This window comes from Saccostrea cucullata, unplaced genomic scaffold (genome assembly GCF_032062105.1).
Source record: "Saccostrea cucullata isolate Sc308-1 unplaced genomic scaffold, CSIRO_AGI_Scuc_v1 ctg659, whole genome shotgun sequence".
Classification (NCBI taxonomy): domain Eukaryota; kingdom Metazoa; phylum Mollusca; class Bivalvia; order Ostreida; family Ostreidae; genus Saccostrea; species Saccostrea cuccullata.
In genome coordinates, this window is record NW_026927632.1 from 143851 (window position 1) to 167474 (window position 23624).

General features: G+C 32.1%; 1 protein-coding gene across 1 annotated transcript; it reads right to left on the reverse strand.

Moving 5' to 3' along the window:
• Window positions 1–5797: 5797 nt before the first annotated feature.
• Window positions 5798–22542, reverse strand: LOC134275050 (xaa-Pro aminopeptidase 1-like). Its single transcript, XM_062757290.1, is given in 23 exon segments — window positions 5798–6043; window positions 6203–6301; window positions 6685–6761; window positions 6878–6958; window positions 9808–9912; window positions 10128–10206; window positions 10604–10664; window positions 10897–11046; window positions 12088–12149; window positions 12895–12945; window positions 13073–13159; window positions 14365–14397; window positions 14400–14483; window positions 15248–15380; window positions 15610–15697; window positions 16032–16127; window positions 16610–16756; window positions 17158–17256; window positions 17489–17593; window positions 18685–18748; window positions 19138–19248; window positions 21889–22013; window positions 22394–22542. Coding segments are annotated over 23 exon segments (2187 nt in total). The 5' UTR covers window positions 22443–22542; the 3' UTR covers window positions 5798–5842.
• Window positions 22543–23624: the final 1082 nt, after the last annotated feature.

Genomic DNA, 23624 nt, shown 5'->3' on the forward strand with positions numbered 1-23624 from the left:
ATTGATTGACTGAATATTAAATATTGATGGAAAAGGAACGTATTTTCAAAGAAGCAAAGAATTGGAAAATCTTACACCTGTTGTTGAAACTCAACCAATTTCACGCAATATTGACTTCATTCTGAAAAGCAATTGACAGAAGATGAATTATGTCTGCTATACATGCCACATTTCCATATTGTTTCTGAAGCTATTTTATCCAGTACATGTTTATCATAAACAAAAAACAGCTTGCTGAAATACTTTCTTCCCTGTTCTTCCCTTACGCATTGAAACCGGTCGCTATAAAAGTGAACCCCTAAGTGAAAGAACGTGTGTTTTCTGCTCTAGTTCTTCTGTTGAAGATGAAAAACATTTCTTATTAGACTGTCAAATGTATGATAATGTTATAAAAAATAATTGATATTGTATACAAGGAGCACCCAAATAGTATGATAATGATTATTTGTTTAAACTTCAAAATTACCAAATCAAATTAGCCAAATTTGTACATACAGCATTTAACTATCTGCATGTGTAATATATATATATATATATATATATATATATATATATATATATATATATATATATATATATATATATATATATATATATACATGTATGTATGTATTTAAATGGAAAAAATGGGCCGGGTGGAGATTCAGTTTGTTGTATTTTGTTTACAATGTATATTTAAATGTCTATAATGCACAGTGTCACTATAATAAATGATTACTTACTTACTTACTTACTTCAATTTATAATATTTTGCTTTTTGTTTTCTTGTAGCTTAAGTATTAAATGACATGCTTTTGAAATATATGTATTTTTGACAATAAAATTAATGCATCATAAAATTCTTCGGAATCACAGTTCTTATTTAGAAACCATTTTAACCCCCACCCCCCCTATTGAATAAAATATTAAGCGTGATTGTGTTTGCTTTGAAAGTTTATCTATACTTCTGAGAACTTCTATACAGGCTACAGATGAGTTGATCTGGTCCTTAGAAAAATGTATACACATGTGGAGCACACTGCATGCCTGTTTTCTTTATATGCAAATGTGAAAGTACTTTGAATGTGGGCACGGTTGCTTTGTTTGACCTTTATATAATTATCAATTAACAGCAATTTTAGGATATTATTTTAATTTAAGTCCTATGAGCTTTGACAAATAATTAATGTCTACTTTTTCATTTAAATAAAATGGTAAAGATAAAATGAAATGTCACCAACCCTGCATATCGTAGATCTCGTTCACAATATATAAACAATATATCATAAACAGGGGAAATCACAAGCCGGTGGAAAACATGCAGCTATTTAATGTACATATATCCAAAAATGTACTACGACTTGGCAACGTCAAACCGTGACTGCCAATGGTATATTTAAAACATATATCTAGATCCCTAAGAAACGCTCTGTAAGAACAGGAAATCTTTTCCTTCTTCGATATATTGGTATGAAAATCTGGTAAAAATATTAGAATATGATAAGCTATGAAAGATGCTTATGGTGAATACAAAAATAATGACCACCAAATTGATTTTTTTAAACCACTCATAACATATTTTTTTCACTTACAACATCATATTGTACATGCATTCTTGTTAAATTTCCTGAAGTAAAAGAAAAGAAAAATGAATTTAAAAAAGTTAAGTAAACGCTTATTTTAAGAAAGGAAATATCACTTCGATTTGAACATATTTTATTATGTAAAATACATAATTGGATTGGGCAGCAGGCATAGCCTATATGAGCCCTCTCCAAAATATCACTTCTTCCTAAAAGACTCTCTTAATTACATAATCAATAGATATGATAGTTGTTATGCCTCAAAATAAATACAGACATATAAAAGATTAAATCTAAACCTTGATTGAGTTTTTTTTTCCTCTTGGATATGTGACACACAATTGGCCTTTGATTGTAAAACATTTTTTTTTTAATTCTGGATTAAAAGATTTTAATATGGAAAAAATATTAAGCGATAAAATTCCCCAAAATTTAAATCAATTCTTTAAATATAAGCTAAAAGAATATTGATATACAAGTTTATTTTACAAAAAGAAAACCTACATTTTGAAGTGACCCTATTTTGCATTATTGTGTTGCATTCCCGACATCTTATATTTTTTTATTTAACTTTGTTTTAAAAATTATAACACACAAAAGCTAATCCTTAGTTTGTAGATTAGTTTGTCAGTTTGATATTTTTAATCATTTACAGCACGTTCTTTTTCATATTCAAAACATGATTATTTGCAATTTGTAATGAAAAATATTCCTGAAGGGACTGCTGAATGTTTTTAATTTGTTGATAGACATAATGAATTAAACATCAAATAGTATCAAACTAATTTTTCATTTATTTTCAGTAAAAGTCGTTGAAGATCATTGATAATTGTAAAACAATTTTTTTGCACCCCTGACTGCAGTAAAATTTAAAATTAACACCATAGAACCCAAAAAGTCATAAAAATTGTAAATATTTGTAGTCCAAAAACCTCATTAGGAAAACACAAGAAAGAATTCAAACATAGCTTTATATCTTGAATTATGTTAATAATTATTTATGTTAATAAACAAGAACATTTACATTTGCAAATATTTTTATTATATAAACCTATTGAAGAGAAAACATGTTTAGCTTTGTATGAACATATTTGGAGGCCAGGGGTCATAGCGCGACCGAATCACATGGGGAGATAATACATTGTTTACATATATTTCTGTCAAGTTGTAAATTACTAAGATAAAAGCGATGAAAAAGTTCAAATAACTGAAATATATAGATATTTTATTTCATCAGATGTTCAAAAGATCTTCCTCCGGTGTGAAGAATGTTTTAAATATAATCAATTAATTAGCCTAAAATCGCACTCACCTTAAATTTTAACCCGAAATTCCTTTAAAGTTATGAAAACTATAACAGGTGATATCACTGCTTTTGACTTTAAATATATTAAGAACTCATAATATTGTAAGATTTGTCTTAATAGAGATTTTTCTTACATTATAAACAGATAAGGATATGGAGATAACAAACAGTATTCAATCTCAAAGTCCATTAAACAATACAAAACAGGAGCAGAGCAAACATGGACCTCCGAAACATCAGAGGTGGGATCAGGTGCCATGGAGGAGTGAACATCCCCTGCCCACCGGTGACACCCGCCGTGTGCTCCTTGTCATGATCAGGAAATAACGGAAAAGATCCGTCGTCAATTCAGTGTATAAATAATGGACTAACAATTGGTATGAAAAACGTCAGTCAGTATTTGACTCGATGATGAATTGTATTTGCTGACAAGGTCATCGTATCGACCATAGAACCTACGAAATTATGACTTTAAAGGAGACTACTGATATTCTTGTTTCATCAACTTGTTTGTCAATAATTTACCTTTACCTCTCTTTAGAAATTGTTCATACGTAGAGCATGCTCTTGCATATCAAATCAACTGAGGTATATAAACTTCGCATGCAGGTGATGAAGTTATATTGCTGCATAAGTAAGGGCAGTTGACGATAGAAAAGTCAAAATCATCACGTTTATCACAGAGTTTGGTTGTTAGATTACAATTTACATCTTTTTCTAGTAAACTATCCAAGTGTGAAACAGGTGTGTCAGACTCCGTGGTATCTCTTATCTCAAGCTCTCCTGGATATATCGTATCGACATAAAAATGGAAATTACCATAGTTAATTGACAGTACGTCGTCGGTATATCTAAATATCGAGATGAAGGATACAACAAGCGTTTTCTTCTATTCACACATACGGTTTTGCACAAATTCTGCTTCATATAAATACAAAAATAAGTCTGCTAATAACTGAGCGAAATTGGTACCAATGGGAATTCCAACAGATTGTAGGAAGACCTGATCTCCAAAAACTACATACATATTGTCAATCAGAAACTCAAGCATCGTTTTTATGCCAACTTCAGAGTACTTGTGTGTACAACCAGAATGTTTTAACAAAATAATTTTGCAAGTGACCAATGACCATATAAGTAAATTTATGAGTTGCATTTTAATCTAAAAAGCAGCTGTCAATGATATCAAAAAGCCTAGTAGACTTTAAATTATTGTGGGGAATGAATGTGTATAACATGTTGTATGTCTTTGAGCGGTGAATTTTGGTAAAATTATTTGATTTCAAATTGTCCAAAGATTCTTTGGAATTTTTGAGTGTCCACATTTGAGTCACACCGCTTCTTGAATATATTGTTGAACAGTACTCTTAAAACTTGAATATAATTTAAAGACAAGTGGTAATATTTTAATAACATCTTCCAAATAAAAACTGCTGTCTCATCCATTTCAAATAATTGATTTTTTTCCTGCTAATTCTTTATTAGAATGAAACATATGGAGATATAATTAATATAACGAACAGTATTCAAGATCAAAAAGTCTATAAAACAACCCAAAATAGGAGCAGAAAAAACACGGACCTCCAATACATCAGAGGTATGATCAGGTGCCATGGAGGTGTGAGCATCCCCTGAAGACTGGTCACACCCGCATGTAGATTTTTTTTCATTTAGGGGGGTGGGTGGGTTGGGGATAAGAGTTCAGTTAAAGAATATAACAAATATTCTAAAAAAATTAAAACTTTGATATAAGATGTTTTATTTTTTTCTATGTTGTCAAGTCGCCCGCGTAACACAGGTTACAGCGTATGCCCTAGAGTTGCGAAGTAAATCTTAAAGTCGCGGGTTCGAATCCACTGTGGGACGTGTAGATCAGTCTTTCGGATGAGACCGTATAAACCGAGGTTTCGTATCCCGATAGGTACTGGCACGAAAAAGATCCCTCCTGCTCAATGGCCCTAAGTGTCCAGTATAGGACAGAAATTTGCAGCTCTCCACCGGCAATTGGTGGCGCCTCCATATGAGTGAAAAATTCTCGAGAGGGACGTTAAACAATATACAAGCAAACAACCTATGTTGTTAGTGATATTTCTTCAAGCATTAGTTACTTATTGTTTTTCAGTCTTTTACACGTTATAAATATTAAAGTTTTTTGTGATAGGTTTGTTTCCTCAACGGCTTAATTGTTCGTACCTATTTTATAATTGTATGATTTCAATTATGACATATCATAATATTTGTAATTTTATTAACTATAATTTTCTTTGCCCATAAACTATATTCTAAAGTACATATAATTTTCCAATATTTTAAGATCATATACTACCAAAACCAGGCCCGCGTACACATTTAAACCCTGTTCATTGTTTAACAATACAATATTTGATCTATGAGGCAATCAATTAGTGGATATTTTGAAGGGAAAAAGATCTTAGAAAGTATCAATAACATTCATCGGTGGACACGCATATAAGGTAAATTTAGTATTAACTATTCCACTTTTAATCTAAAATTTATCAAAATATAGATTTCAATATCCACGCAAAATTCAAACATGATATGGTGATATACTTTTTTGCAAACTATAAATTATTGTATATGTATCAGGTTTGATAAAAGAGAAATTGAGTGGTAAAGAAAAAAAACATATATTCAGTAATGTATTATTACCGGAAATGTGCCTCTGCATTAACCTGATTGTGCACTTCCCCATAACATTAGTGTTTTAAGGGGTTTTTTTTATATTTTCAGACGCCTATCTTAACTTTTATATCAACAAACAGAATAAAATGTAATAAATTTATGCATGGAAATTCATTTAAGATATATACATTTGTTGTCATAAAAAGATCTTCACTGAAACAAATTCCTGTTCGTACATCAAAATTGACTTACCTAAGCTTCTCGAAAATTTTTAAGTGTATTAAAAAATATTAAATAATTATATAGAGCAATTTTTTTCAAAAATAAGAACTTAAAAAATAAACATCAGAGCAGCTGATATCAAGAAAAGTAAAAGAGATGGCGATTTGTTTAAACCTAGAGAAACGCTAGTTTGACGAGTTATCGCCTTTGTTCTTCTCACTAGCCAATCATAAGCTTGTCTGTCATTATTCATCAACAGAGGACCGATAGTTGCCTGAACTTTTTTGTGGAATGCATTGATCCATTCAATCTGAAGAAAGCAAAAATGAATTATATCAAATGCCTATTAATACAGCATTTTTAAGAAGTATAATTCTCAATTGCATTAAAAATTTTGAAATAAATAATATCTAACAGAGTATTTTAAATGAAAATCCCCCAAAAAATATGTTATATGAATTGGCCATACCTGATCTCCGGAAAGCATGTCGTATTGGATGAGGTTCGGTTCAAATGGAACCAAAGTGATAGTTTCGAATCCAAGGAATTTAGAGTCGGAAAACTTATACTGTAGGATAAAATATATTTGTTAATGTTTTAAATGTATTCTCAAACTTCTGCGTGTATACTTGTTCAAAGAATAAAAACCTTCATATTCTTCAAGAATTTCCCTTTAATGATACAAGATTCATCAATAACGTATTATTCCATTTCTAGAGTTTATTTAAGAGAAAAAAATCCTATCACAAAGTTGTCAATTAGTTCAGCTGGGATTAAGGCATTTAAAAATAAACTTGAAATATTACAAATACTACTGAATATTTCAATTTTTATGCAATGTCTGATGGCAAATTAATGTACCAGTTAATTCAACAATAAATATTATACATTACTTTTCTAAACATAAAAGTTTTATACTTCAATATTTTCAAATGAATTTAGATTACAAACCTTCAATTCCACTTCCTTAACCATCAGTATGCTCTCTATTCGTACACCAAAGCTGCCGTCTTCATAATAACCAGGTTCTATAGATATATATTTGATAAGTTTGTTGTATGTAAATAAAATCTCTTAATTGGTTCTTACAATTTAAATATACGTTTTGGATTCGTAACAGATTTTAGAAAAAGATTACAAATACCATCAGAAAAGAACTGTCCCTCTTTGATTGGGGCATCATTGGAGGAAATGGGACGTCCGTTCATTCCTATCGATGGAGGGTCTGAACGAAAACTGAAAATTAATATCTGAAAGATTCTGTATAAACAAATATTTTACTAAAAATTTCTTCAAATTATATTAGATTAACGAAGAATATTTGCATTTTCAGATGACAGAATATTTTAAGACTGGGAAGGATTATTTATTGGATCATTCTCGCTATTCTTTGTCATATATGTACATGTATACCATGACTGATATTTGGCTCAATGTTGGGACGTTTTCCTTAAAGTTTAAAGTCTATACGTTTGGTTTTATTAGTTACATAGTCTATATATATATATATATATATATATATATATATATAATTTCATACCTGGCGAGGCGGAGCCGAGTCAGGTATGAAATTTACTAACCAGGTATATATCCCATACCCTGTCACTAAAAGACTGTGTAACGAATTTACCCCACCGATGAAACATTTACGTTTTGTCTGTAGTTTAAAAATGGTTTTCTTTGCTAAATGCTTCATCACGCTTATACTATGCCTATTATGACGCCACGTTTGTGTTTGTGACGTAATACATCGACCGGGTATAGATTCACAACTGACCGGGTATAGATTTACAACTGACTGGGTATAAGTAATCCAATGTCTTCACGTGACAGACTTTAACCAATCGTAAGCCAGGATTTCACGGAAAAATCGACAGAGGTGGGGTAAATGTATTTATCCCGCTTCAGACAAATTTGTCGATTGCTGATTGGATAAAGGCTGATCACATGACGCCCTGAAAATTTCCGTATTACGTCTCCATTTCCATATTACGTCTCCGTCGAGGCGTAATATGAAAATCGGGCACGCGATTCCGTTCGAAGCGTTGTTATTGTAAATAAAAATGGCGGCTAAGAAACGGTTAAACGTAGGTAGTAAGTCTACGGTAGTTCAATTAAATTTCTTGTTACCGTAACGATATTTTATGTTGATTGTTATTGGATAAAAACTAATATTTTCATAATATGCACAAATATTTTTTTTTATATTGAAAAAGGTCTTCAGCGGGATAAATTCGTTACACAGTCAGTTAGTGACCTAATACGGATTCATACAGGGTGTGAAATGGAAATCCGTATTGGGACTCGGCTTCGCCTCGCCCAATACGGATTTCCATTTCACACCCTGTATGAATCCGTATTAGGTCACTAACTGACTGTGTAACTAATAATACATGTGCTTCTTGTATATATACATACGAGCACATGAAAGTTTTTGCTTTATTGGGCCTAATCAATTTTGCAAATTACTAAGTACTTCAATGTATATATATATATATATATATATATATATATATATATATATATATATATATATATATATATATATATATATATATATACCATGATCCATGATCACTTAAGAGTAAACATGGACTTGATTTTTCATACACTGCATACCCTAAAATGTACCACAAAGCATGTACCCTATTATACCATAACAAGAGGCCCAGGGGCCACATCGCTCACCTGAGCAAATGGCTAGAAAAATGCACATATCAGTTCAGAACTGAAAGTTTACTGAGGGCGGGGAGGGGGGTCTTGAATTTTAACCCCCCAGGGGGTCATGATTTCAACAAACCACAATCTACAATACCTGAGGATGATTCCCTATGAATATCACTAAGCATGGCTTTGAACATCTTCGCTAGCCAAGGGTTTCCGATCCGATACCTACTCTACTAGAGTAGGTATCGGACCGGAAACCCTTGGCTAGCGAAGATGGGCTTTGAAGTACTTGAAAAGAAGATTTAAAAGGTTTCCCTATATATTCCTTTTTAAAACTTTTATCGGCCATTTGGCCCCACCCTACCCCTGGGGGTCATGATTTGAACAAACTTGAATCTACACTACCTGGGGGTGATTCCACAAGTTTCATCTTTCCTGTCTCAATGGCTCTTGAGAAGAAGATTTTTCCTATGTATTCCTATGTAAAAATTTGATCGGCCATTTTGGCCCCACCCTATCCCCGGGGGTCATGATTTGAACAAACTTGAATCTACACTACCTGAGGATGATTCCATATGAGTTTCAACTTTCTTGGCCAAGTGGTTCTTGAGAAGAAGATTTTTGAAGATTTTTCCTATATATTCCTATGTAAAACTTTGATCGGCCATTTTGGCCCCACCCTACCCCCGGGGATCATGCTTTGAACAAATTTGAATCTACACTACCTGAGGATGATTCCACATGAGTTTCATCTTTCCCGGCCAAGTGGTTCTTGAGAAGAAGATTTTAAAAGATTTTTCCTATATATTCCTATGTAAAACTTTGATCGGCCATTTTGGCCCCACCCTACCCCCGGGGGTCATGATTTGAACAAACTTGAATTTACACTACCTGAAGATGATTCCACATGAGCTTCATCTTTCCTGGCCAAGTGGTTCTTGAGGAGAAGATTTTTAAAGATTTTTACTATATATTCCTATGTAAAACTTTGATCGGCCATTTTGCCCCCACCCTACCTCCAGGGGTCATGCTTTGAACAAACTTGAATCTACCCTACCTGAAGATGATTCTACATGGCCCATTTTTCATTTTCCTTTTTTTTCATTTTCATTTTTCCTGGCCCAGTGGTTCTTGAGAAGAAGATTTTTTAAAAATGCCACTAATTTTTCTCTAATTCATAATTATCTCCCCTTGGAAAAGGGTGTGGCCCTTCATTTGAACAAACTTGAATTCCCTTTACCCAAGGATACTTTGTAGCAAGTTTGGTTGCAATTGGCCCAGTGGTTCTTGAGAAGAAGATAAAAATGTGTAAAGTTTACAACGACAACGACGACGACAACGACAGACAACGGACAAATTTTGATCAGAAACTTGAGCCTTTGGCTCAGGTGAGCTAAAAATACTAACATTCATGAACCCCTAGGAACATCCCTATTCCATGACCAGTTCCATGTTTATAATGAAGTCCAACATCCCATAAAGGACGACGAGCCAGAATGTCAAGTTCCTGACCTAAGAGAAACGAAAATGGCATTATTTTCCTGATCATCATTAAGTGAAATCATGGTTTTGCTTTTGCAGTTAACGCACATTAAATCCCTTTTATAAAATTGTAACAGAGGGATGTATTATAACGAATTCATTTACTGATGGCACAAAAATCAAGCCAATAGCTAATTAACTCATTTCATTAATAAGTTTTAGAATATAAATATCATGTTTTTCACCGTGAGGACCGTTTTTACTCTTCAGGATCTTAACTCTGGCAAGATCTACCGACCCCATCAACACACGAGTGTAGCATTCCTGTTGGTTAGAATAGGCAAATCAATATTTTGTTTACTCTTTAATCTTTATTCATTATAAATATACACATCATGGTTGAAGCACAGAGGGGCTTTTTTATCCAACATTTGTCCATACGAGTCCATCTGTCTTTAATGAGTCATCTAACCAAAACGCAAACAATGAAAATCTGTGAATTAAATTGTTTAGAAAACAAATAAAATTTTGGTGGCTCTAAGGGCGGGATCTCATTTCTATTTTTTTTTTACATTTATATCATTTGTAAAAGTAAGAATTGACTTAAATAGGTATTTAGAAACCTAACAAAAAATAATGTCCTTGAAATTCCTGACAAGGAATGAGAAGTTCTAACTACATTTTTCTGTAGAAAGCATATCCTTTTTTTTCTTTTTTCTACCTTTTGATAATCCGTTGGAGTTCCAAAATGAAATGTTCTCGTGACATCCGTTGTCCCATCTCTACCGCATGAAGAACATAAAAGGTTTATAAAACTTTGAGACTATATAATGCATGTAAGTACTAGTATATCTTTTTTCGTATTTTTAATATAAACAAGATATTTTTTCCGCATTCAAAAACATAAAATTAATTCGTATATTTTTTGTAAAAAAACATTTGAATGAATAGTATTTGTATTCCAAGACCTTAGGGTTAAAATAAATGTTTGTTTATTGGTCTTAGTTAACTTACAGATATTGTCCTCCAGAATCCAGTAGGTACATCTCTGTTGTTGTTATCTCTTTATCTGTCAGGTTTGTGGGAGCGTAGTGGATCACTGCACCATTGGATCCACTCGAGGAGATGGTATCAAAACTCAGACCGCGATTGTATTGTTGCTTCCTATGATCGATAAACAAAGAAACAAATATAATACGATTTAAATTTAAAATAGAACAATTTTTCACATTATCTTATATCAACATTAAGTAACTGAATACATTATTTACATGTATTTTCTCAGAAATAGCAAACAAAAAGATATATTTACATTCCGTGTAGTTTTCCTTATGAAATTCATTAGAGATCCACGACATTCAAATTTCCATAACACACGCGAAACCTTGTCACCGCGCGGTAGAATACACAGTAGGAACTATATGCATTTTCTACAATCTAGGAACACAAAAATGTACAATGTTTTGACTCAATTTAATTAAAGACTATAATCCTGTTAAATTACCGTAGAAATACTACAAATGTGCGTTTAAAATTAATTTGTCACTTTTTTTCCTCGCAAAGTTTTTTTGCGTTATTTAACTTTGCAATGTCATCTGACGTCACAAACGGCTCTTACGTTTATTAACCACGTCAGTTTTGAAGGGCGCTAAATTCACATTAAAGATTAACAAAATAAGCAATTATGAAGAATGAAAATTAGAGAATGTAAATATAAGCATTGAATTCATATTTTTGGCTGTCTTCGGTCCTATAACACACCTGGCCGTGCCGACAAATTTATCATACCGCGCTAACGCGCGGTATTCAATTTGTCGGCACGGCCAGGTGTGTTATAGGACCGAAGACAGCCCAAAATATGAATTCAATGCTTAATTATTTCTATATCTTTACGTCATCGTCTTTAAATGGTTTTCCTGTAGAAATACGAGAAGTAATTAAAGTTATAAATTACCAATAGATGCACTATTTAAACATATATATATATATATATATATAAATGTAAATGACAAAAATTTCTTAATTGTAAAGTTGATATCATTTTTCATACGATTTAGTTGAGAACTTCCTTGATGCATCTTTTGACATTTGAGTCAATATCGTTTAAAGTTTCAATGAAATTAACAATGTATGTTTTATGTTTGTTTATCTGAGAACACTATTTTCTTGAGGTAAAATTTTACGAGTTTGTAATTTTTTTCTCACCCTCTAAATTTGGCCAGATCTTCAGCCGCTGACAATTCTGTCCATTTCCTTCCCGCTTTAACCTAAACACAATTATAGCCAAATGCAAGTCATTATTATTATCAAATCCTTCTAAATTAATTTAAATAATTTTCTAGAAAAAGCCGCAAAAAAAACAATTCTGATATCTCATTCACTTGCTTAGTAAACAATTTTATAAAAGTAGACATAGTCATATTATGACCCTTATTTTTAATTATATGGGTCATAATTATATCGTAATTTTAATTTTAAAAGTTGTTTTAATGTAAATGAATCTCTTTACTCGGCGAACAAACCTTTTATCTGAATTTAACTTATACCCTTTCAAGGATTTCTTATCTTTTGTGATCTTGCAGAGTTACAAGAGTTAAACTTAAAAGAAACAGTATGAGAAAAGAAAGTATAGATGCGGTGTTTGACAAATTGTTATTTAATTTTCTGGCTTCAGTATGCACATGCATGGCGACAAAATGTACTATCTGAAATCTTCATACCGGGTATTAGACTTTGAAACAAAATAGGATCTTTTTACGTGCCTGATTGAGCCTTAAGATTAATCACTTAAATTATTAAAAGCACAGCTCTTTTAAAAAACTACAAGAGCGAAGATTTTGTTCCAAAAACATTTTAGGAATCTGAAAAAATACATTTGAGAAATACATTATTATTATCATGGCATTAAAAAAGACACTGTTTTTCACATGAAAACTGCAATCTTATTTTCAAATCACGTTTGGACTAATGTTTCTTATATATCTCTCTTTCTTACACAGTATTCTTTCTTACCTCCTTCTCCAACTTTGCAATGAAAGATATCAATGCAGCTGCGTCACGTACCTATTCAAAGTCATTAGTCATTAAAATTTACTTTTACATTTGAAGTTTAATTTAAAGAAATTATTAGCAAATAATTTTAATAATGTTTACATTAAAAACGTATAGATTTTGCATGAAGAAATCTTACGTGTGAATTGATCATTCCGCTTTTCTCGACTTCATTTTTTTCTGCCTTTTGTAATTTTATGGGTGTGTTTTCCTGTACCCTCTTTTCCTAAGTTATAAAAACATAAAGTAACACATCAAAGAATGAAAGAATGGAATATAGCTTATAAATGCCGACCCATGGCCAGCGTTTAACCTTACAAAAGATTGATTGATTGCTTAATTAATTGATTGATTGATTGATTGATTGATTCATTCATTCATTGTTTAACGTCCCCCTCGAGAATTTTTTCTTATAGAAGAAAGCTTGAATTGGTGACAAGTACGCAGAGTTATATTTTTAAAAAGTGACAATGCAAATGATTGCAAACGAATTCATTATTGCAGATCTGTAGCGTTTTGGTTTTATATATTTGTCTTTGACCATGGTCAAAGACAAATATATTATACATATATTAAATGGCTTCGAGTGTGACATTATATTTAACATTTTTGAATAAGTTTTCTTATTATATCACAAATGTAATAAGTTTCGCTATAAACCCTGAAAAATTGCACAAATACCGCTTTCCAATGAACTTTACTCTGAGTCACACCGGAAACAGTTATGTCACGCCGGAAACAGTTATGTCACCCCCGACGGAAACAGTTATGTCACCCTTTCGATCATGTTCACGTGTTTTTACGTTGCGCATTTTAGTTCGGGTTCGAGATTTTATGACGTCGGTTGCCAAGAAAAAGTAAACAAGTCGGCGTATTTCTTAACGTCAAGAAGGCATTTTTGGATTATTTGTGTAAATTTTAACGATTCTGAATGATTTTCAATTTTCTTTTAATTTTAAAAATGTCATATAACATATACCACATGGCTTCTCGGGCGATTATACCAGAGTATTTGCCCCTGGAGTGTTATGTCACCCGATGCCGAAAAGCCTTGGAGCAGACTCTCTAACCACTGCACCATGCGGGCGACCCTTATAGAAGAATGCTGAATTGGTGATAAGTACGCAGAGTTACTGGTATATTTTTAAAAAGTGACAATGCAAATGATTGCAAACGAATTTATTATTGCAGATCTGTAGTGTTTTCGTATTATATATTTGTCTTTGACTGTTGTCGAAGACAGATATATTATACATATATTACATGGTGGCTTCGAGGGTGACATACCAGAATATTTGCTCCTCGGTGACAGGAAAGCCCTGGAGTGTTATGTCATCAGATGTTGAAACTTGGTATAATTCCATATTCCTTTGATGAAGAAAACTTGATGTGCATATTGCATTTAATTATGGCAATTAAGGAATGCATTACCTTTGGTACAACTGAAAATATTGCATAGCTACATTTGAAGGTGAAATCAAGACTTTCTCGCTGTTAGCAACCACTGAACTCAGCTTATTTATCATTTCCTTCGGTTCATATTCCAAAACCTAAATGTAAAAAGATATATTTATATCAGAAAGGAAACCTAGTTTTTTTTTTTAAACATTCCTAGCCATAGCCATCATGGCTAATGAAGCAAAATCAAAATGTTTTTTAATATCTTTACAATCATGATGTACACAGGACTATGAATTGAGTCAACTTAAGTTTCCATTTAGAATCACGATTAAATTGAATGAAAGCAGCTTCAAAAATAACAATAAGAACAGAAATAATAGAAAGAAAGGCCTGACGCAACTGACTAAAAATTTACCAAGAAACATGTCACAAACTAACGTCATCAAGACACCTGTAGTACTTTATTAGGTCAAGTCACCAAGTCATAAACTAACCTCGTCAAGACACCTGTAGCACTGTGGTATTTAGACAATGAGAGACTAAAGAACTAGATCTTAAGTGATCAGAGTAGTTTACTGTTTCTCGGCAGCAGCTTATGAAACAAACTGAAGCAGTGATTCTACCGCAATTAGCTTTCCTAATTAGAATACCAAACAGGAGAGATTGTATTTCATTTATGTTCTTTGCAAATGTCAGATAAGTATTAAGTGGTTCATAATTTATAAGCTCTGATAAGCTGAGAAATACACATTGATTGGCTACATATACAATGATTTGATTTAAATGTTTCAAGGCGCATGTTCATAATCCAATGTAATCATTTTATGTAAAACATTAAATAAACAATTTTACTATGTTATTAAAAATAACATTCCGAGTCTATTGTTTGACATAAGATATATTTTTCACATACCATTACACAATATCCCATCTGTCCACTACAAGAACCTGTACTTCCTGTGTTAAGATGTTCATGTAGTTTTTTAGTAGTTTCTGGATCTGTTGGAGGCTGTGTCAGTTTCCTGGTATGATCTTTTATATACAACCTAGTCAATGAAATTAATAAAAAAAAAAAAAGCAGTTCTTTCAAAATAAATTCATAGCATAACAGCAAAATCTGGGGAAGCAGTAATCATAGAGTTAACCAATATGTTCGCAGTATTTACTCTTTTGTATACATCTAAGTACTGATTTCAAAATTATAGAACTTTTTTAATACGTTATTTTAAAACAATAAATATAATTAAATGAAATTAAAAAATAAAGAATGCTTACGTTGTTTCGTTCTTTTTCCTGTCAACAATTATATAGGAGAGAAAGAATGGGCTGTATAAAATGTCCTCAGCTCTCAAGTTCAGTAACCCTAAAAAGTATTAAATGCTGTAAATGCAGCAAAATATTTGCTTATAATAATTATGTGAATCAATATAAAGGGCAAAAATAGCGCTCAAAGAGTTGTCTTCTAAATTTTAAATCAAGTTAAAAATGATAAAAACAGTGAACATTCTCATATAAACTATAAACAATAGAATTCTGCATTAGGCATAAACACTGACTCCTGGAAATTTAAGATGAGGGATTAGGTAGCCCCTGATTTAATTAAGTCATAAATTCACATTTATGCTTTTACAAAACAGCTGTTAATAAACGGAAAACTGTTTTAACAAATACAACAAAGTTATCTTAAATAAACTCACATGCTGTTTCATCCAGACTTGATACAATCATAGAGTCAGTTCCTTTTTTCTCCATAGCTTTGTGAATGTCAGTAATCTTATCCTGCCAGGTTTTTCCTAAAGTTTCATTAAAAAAGTTGTTACATTCCACATCTTATATATTTTATTTGTATGCTCGAAATACCATCACAAAGCAAAGGTATCGCATTAGATATAAAATCGAATACATTTTTTGAAAATAGAAACAGGGAAATTAAAAATAATCATTGTACACTTCATTTAAGTACATTCACAGTGCATTTTCCCATTAGCACCTACATGTGTTCGGTGACTGAACTTCTAGCCTGGCTCCTATGCCTACCTCAAGGGTTCTTCGATTATAATAAAATATCATATTTTTTATCTTTTATAAAAGAACAATATTCATTAATCTTTCAGTATTTGTGAGTATTTTTTTTCATTACAGGTTATTTTAATTTCATGACTATATTTTGGATTTTAAGATTTTTTAATGCTTTTTAAACGTTACACAGAAGATATTCCGTTAACAGAAATGGTTCGAGCTATGTCCCCAAGCACCCCCGGTTATATACCTATACCTGAGAATTTGTATGGAAGAGCGTTTATGGGAGAATTAGGTTCCTGTGGACGTCCAGTTGTCCATATTTTGTCAATTAAGTCTTCATCTGTCTTTGTCATTGTGATGTTTTCCTTAGAAAGTTCTTCTTCGTAGCTCTCCCACTTTTCTTTAATAAAAGGATAAATAATGCGTCACTATAGTGAGCAATGCATTGAAAAACAACTTTGTATTACTGTTGTGATTAATATTTTTTTTTCTTCCAGAAAAAGAAGAAGAAATCTCTAGCTTGTAGAATCAAACCATTGCAAATACTATATGACTTTGATGACAAGATCTTACGTCAAGATTATAATTATACCTATAAGTAATACCTAACGACATAGCGAACACAATCTTAACATTTTTTTTATTTCAAACCATTTTAAGAATATTAAATTATAACAAACAGCCTGTCAGGCAGAAAGTTAGGTAGACTTTTGTCAACCATCAATATATTTATTTACCATTAGGGGAAAGACATATAACAGAAATGTTTCAAACTCTTCTTAAGACACTTAAAATACATACTACTGCCAAGAAAGAACGGATACGCTCCAACTTTGGCATTTGGTGAATCTTCAAGGACTGATACTAGCCATTCTGTGGCAGAAGGTACTCCTGTTTCACCTATTATAAAATTGGAAGAAGAAACAAGCTTTAAAATATGTTTTAAAAACAGAAGACATTTTTGTCAACTCCAAACACAAACACTGGTATAATTCAATGTCTCCTTTATTCAGATAAACTCTCTCTCTCTCTCTCTCTCTCTCTCTCTCTCTCTCTCTCTCTCTCTCTCTCTCTCTCTCTCTCTCTGACTTCAACACACGCGAACATCTTTATAAAATGTATTATTTATTACCCAATTTCATTAGAATCCAGTTACAATCCATCTCATCTTCTGCCTGTAAAAAGTAACGTGCGTCCGTCCACAGAGCTGCCTGTGTCTGAGTCACAATCGCATAACCTTACAGAAAAGTCATTTTACTTTTAAATAAATCAAAAATAAAAAATACTTTGGAAAAATAGCTTAAGTATAATGTTTTTAACCTCTCTCCTTCCCTATATACAAATTAATTTTGAAAAATTAAATTTCTGGCATATTGATATAATATTCATGGATGAATGTTAGTGTTATTGTTGGTTGCATGTTAATGTTATTGTCATGTAAGCATAAATATGATACATGCTCCACTACAAATTTAATTATAACATATCTTAGTATTTTCTTTTCATTTTAAAAGAATGATACGAAAAAGACGTTAATGATAATTTAACAACAAAACTCTCTGATAAACGTGATGACTTTAACTTTTCTATCGCCAATTTCCCTTACTTATGCTGCAATATACCCTCATCACCTGCATACAGAGTTTTATATCTCAGTTGATTCGATACGCAAGAGCAGCATGCTCTACGTATGAACAATTTCTAAAACGAGGTAAATTACTGCCAAACAAGTTGATGAAACAAGAATTTCACCTGTCTTGTTTAAAGTCATGATTTCTATGGTCGATACAATGACCTTAATTATCAGCAAATACAATTTTTAATTGTGTCAAATGCTGACGGAAGTGTTTCGTACTAATTAGTCCATTATTTATACACTGAATTGACGACAGATTTTTCCGTTATTTTCCGATCATGACAAGGAGCGCACGGCGGGTATGACCGGTCGGCAGGGAATGCTTACTCCTCCATGGCACCTGATCCCACCTCCGATGTTTTGGAGGTCCGTGTTTGCTCTGCTCCTTTTTTTGTATTGTTTAATGGACTTTTGATCTTGCATATTATTCGTTATCTCCATATGTTTCATACACAATATGTTATGATTATGTAACATGCATAATGTATATTGAAAAATAGAAACACGCTATATACATCTACAATATCCAACATGTAAAAGCAATCTTTTACATATTAAACGTAATATTATCATAATTTCTACATTGAAATGTTTGCTGATGTAACATTTTTTGTATTTTACTAAATAAGATGAAGCGTTTTATACGACTGACGTTTAGCCATGGATTAATGCACTCAATTATTTAGACTTACCAGCAGATCCCGAAAGACCCGATATAAATTGTCTTCTTTTATCATATGGAGAAGTGTACTCACTCTAAAATGAACAACGGTTCCTTTAGAAAAAACAGGATTATCGAACAACTTCACCAATTCCAAAATATCATACCATTTCTTTTCATAAATCTTATTTAATATGCACGACATTCAGTATACAGGCCGCCAAGATTATATGTTACAATTTGGACAGTATATACAATGTTTATAACACATTTTGTTCAATTCAAAATTCATTACATTGGGTTTAACAAAATCGTAAAATTGGTTCATATAATCTGAGACACAATTTATAAATTACTTTTAGAGTCCCTAGAAAAGGAAATAATGCAAACTTTAAGTTTGTTACCTTCCTGATGAGAGTTTGTTGACTATTTCTGTGATAAATATTCATTATCACCACAATTCATATCAGTTATGTAACCTTACCTGATGTGCATCTTCTGATGGTATAATATAAGCTTGGATTCCTAACCGATTCATCTCAGTTCTAAGGTCCCTTAATCTCTGTGTTGTATTTATTCTGTTTGGAGGAACAGACTACAAAAATAAAATAATTGATATGTTTGATCATTTAATATAATTTCATCATATTTGTTATGTATCTGTAAACATGTAACCAAATTCAATTTCAATTTAATCTTACCTTATATCAATTATAAGAAGTTAAGAACGATTATCACTAATATAAAAAAAAAACAACAAAAATAATGATACATGTAATGCGTCATATCAAAATATTCTATGGACCCTAACATTACCGTGGCTTTACATTCTCAGAAGATAAAAGAAAATTCATATTGCAGTTTATAGAGACAAACATTTTTCACTGTGAATTTCCACTTTGTAACATTCATGTTATTATTAATTTGGCGTGCATACAGAGTTTTTGTATTCGAGCTTATTTTATACTTAAGAGTAAGATAGATTTTTAAACAGAGTCAAGCTTTTGGCAAATGAATATTTCTAAAGGGTTTCGAACATCTAAAGTAATAAAGTTCGATTGTGTGAAAGTCGTTATAATGCAATTGTTTTGTTTGTTTGTTTGTTTTTTTTAAAAAAACGTTGTTCTTTAATGTCCCCTTCGACTATTGTTCACTCATATTGAGGTGCCACACTTGCCGAAGGAGGGTTATACGAGACCCTCGTACTCCGCTCTCAGGGTCATTAAGTAATGAGGTATTTTTTTGTGCCAGCACCACTGCTACTCAAGGACCCTGACCTTGACTGCCAAACGCTAGTAGATATAACCAAGCTATTTCTTTGTCACAGATGTCATGCCAATCAAAACCCAACTGGGTTGCATTTGTCTATCACCTTAATTTCGTTCTAAATTTAGTGAGAATGGCACTACTTCTGGTTCACCCTCGTACTTGTTAATTTCCATTACCATTCACCTGAAGTCGAAAATAAAGGAGTTGATTTAAATATATTTCGATCATATCTATTCTATTTGTTTTCCCTGTGTTTACTCTGTAAAAGTTGAGATGAGTTGCGGAATATACTAAGTAAATTTCGCCGAGCTAAGTTAGCCTAATATGCATGTAAATTTCGTGCGGCTGTCTGTATCAGACGTCAGTGGGCAGGGACTATTGAAATTGTTATGGGAAAGCTCGTGTAAATTTTATCTATTACAAAACATTTTTTTTAATCTTAATTTACAAATTTCGTGATGAATTGTAAGTACAAGGAATCAATGTCTAGTTTGTTGGGTACGCCAGGGACATCAACGATAGTTAGAAACGTGGGATAATTCATACATAAAAGGGCTTCACCCGTTATGCAAATTATCCTACGTTTCCAACTATCGTTGATGCCCTGGAATACCAATTTAACAGGACAGTGATTCCTTTGACGCGTGCACTCTATATGCTGAACTTATGAACAATTTCTATAAAGAAGTAAATTATTGACAAGCAAGTTGATGAAACAAGAATACCAGCAGTCATAATTTTGTAAGTTTTATCGTTAATACAATGACCTTGCAAGAAAATACAATTCATCATTAAGTTAATTGCTGACTGAAGTTTTTTTCATACTACCAGAAATTGTTAGGCCATTATATACATATTGAATTAGTCACGGATTTTTTTTTATTTCCCCATTTTGATAAGTAGCACACGGCGGGTTTGACCGGCAGGGAATGCTCATTTCTCCATTGCATCTGATCCCACCCCTGCTGTTTTTGAGGTCTTTGATTGCTCTGCTCTTAATGTGTATTGTTTAATGGACTTTTGAGCTTAAATACTTTTCGTTATCTCCATATATTTCAAGTACATACAATGTACTCCATGTTATCAAATATAACATTGCAATCAATTGAATTCTAATTGACGGAACGAAAGAAAACATAATTTTTTTTCACAAAGCAGGATAAAGATGGGATATTGCTGATTCTTTAAATTACTAGTATATATTATAAAGTTTAGATAAATATTTGTTTAAAAAGGCTTTCCTAAAGTTTTTTAATTAAAGAACATTCAAGTGAAAGGAGTCAGTAAAAATTTATTCGTAATAATGGCAATTCAGTTCAACTGTATAACTATTGGTACCTTATAAACTATATAGGAAAAAAATCTTGCGTCACTAATGCGTTTTCTACATGAAAACATGATAACACGATTATGCACGTTCTGGAGCCCGTAATTTACCCTGACGAGTCAGCAGTAAATGAACCCACTGAGACAGGAACAACTCATTATAAAACATCACAACAACTGTACTCAGTGTGTAATTCGACGTATAGCCTAGCAAAGAATTTTTATTCTTTGCCGTTATACTTTCTTGCATCATTCTAGATTTCACTTTTCAAATTGAAAATATAGCAAAAATTGATTAAGTCCTATTTGGAAACGTTAAGCTTGGTGTTTTGCTTTAACGTACTATGTCTGTATTTCCCATATTTGCATTTTTTTGTGAATTTCTCTCAAAATATAATTATATAAATCAAAGATAGACAAGTTTCACCCTGAATACCTCCATCACTGCCTTCATTTTATCTTTTATAATGATTGATATTTATAGGTTAATATACAGAAATGACACCTTTGTACGACATTACTTTCCTTTTCATGTTGGCATACTCCGGTTGTATTTGCGATCAAAAGCAAATAAATCTACCGTCACTTTTATTTATTCAATTTTCATATTCTGAATGTGATAATACCAGTCTTGAATTACCTGACTAGATGGACAGGATGGCCTGCTGTCTGGAGATAAGTTCTGAATTTCTGATCTTCTGCTTCTCGACAAATCACGCTTTGTCCGATAATGAATATCCTCCACATGCAGGTTTTGAACAGCGTCTGAAATTTGAGATAATTAGATGTTTTACTTGCAGATACATGCTAAAAAAGAGGTCAATTGAGCTGCATAAAAATTAAAATCAATTGACCTCTTTTAGGCGTTTCTTAGTTTATATTTATAATTTATTTATCATAGACATTTCAATTTGAAAATTAATATACATGTATTCTAAAAATAGAATGTCACACAAATCCCTTCTAATGTTTCAAAACTAAATTAGACATTTTTGTCGCAAATTTGTTTTTTTTTTTCATAGAAACCATAATCAACTTTTAAAGAAACATTAACAATAATAATTGTAGAATTTGCCTGTCAATACATGCATTTGTGTAAAATAAATCGGATCAAAAATCAAAGGCATTCGTCAGCATAAGCTTACCTGTATGGTAGAATATCAATCCGAATATAACTAGATTAAAAAATAGCATCTTCCCTCTTCTTTGTAGGGCAGTAAATGATTTTCTGTGACTACGAGTAGGCTGAGGGCGTTTTTACACACAGGGAATGTGCTGCACTACTGAGTAATGAAGCGTTCAAAACATGCAACCGTATGTACACGTATTGTCTCTTTTCAAACCCAATGTATCTTTACCTCTGCGTTGTTTATGTCTGCAAATGAATATAGGCCTGACCTATTTCGGAATAACCTTTTTAGAGTGCATGTGTAAATTATAGAATAAAAAAAAAGTAAAATGTGTTTATCATGTTTACAATGTATGCAGCATTTTGTTAAAGGTATTTGTATGTAAGCAACGTAAATGTAAGGAAAAAGTGCGATTTCTTGTCTTGACTTCATTAAAAAATACAATGCATCTTAAAACTAATTATTATAAACAAAAATCGTGTAGATAACATAATTAACGTCTGCAGTTTTTCCTCCTGTTTTGCATTAGGTCAAATACTGACTGACGTTTTTAATACTAATTGTTAGGTCATTATTTAGGCACTGTTTGACAGATTTTTCCGTTCTTTCCCGATTATGACAAATTGCACACGGCGGATGTGACCGGTCAGCAGTGGATGCTCACTCCTCCATGGTCCCACCTCTGATGTTTTAGAGATTCGTGCTTCTTCTGCTCTCGATCTGTATTGTTTGATGGACTTTTGAGCTTGAATACTTTTCGTTATCTCCATATATTTCATAGTCTATGTTTTAAAAAAAAACATTGTTTTCTTTCTAAAAATAAAATAATCATGTCAAAAATCACCTCCGTCTTCCCGGACAATCTCTTACAATGGGGTTTTATACGGCCAATTAAAAAAACATCGTGCTTATAGATACTCGAAAGGTCTGGTCGGGGTATGGGGTCAAAGGAACTTGTAACGAAGCATCCCCAAAATAATACCAAACTAAATATCTCATTTGTTTTTCTGTTTATTCAAATTTTACCTATCAGTTATGTTTTATTTCATATTTGTCTCTCGCACAACTGAAAAATTACCAGTGTATCTTTTTTAGTTAATGTATGTTTCACATAATTTTTTTTAAGACGGCATAAATAAAATATATCACTCCTACTTGAATTGGTGTTGTGCCAAATGGATTTATATTTTCTCGTGTAAGAGCGTACCGCGTTTATTATCCTTTTACTCAAACCTAGTATATTTTT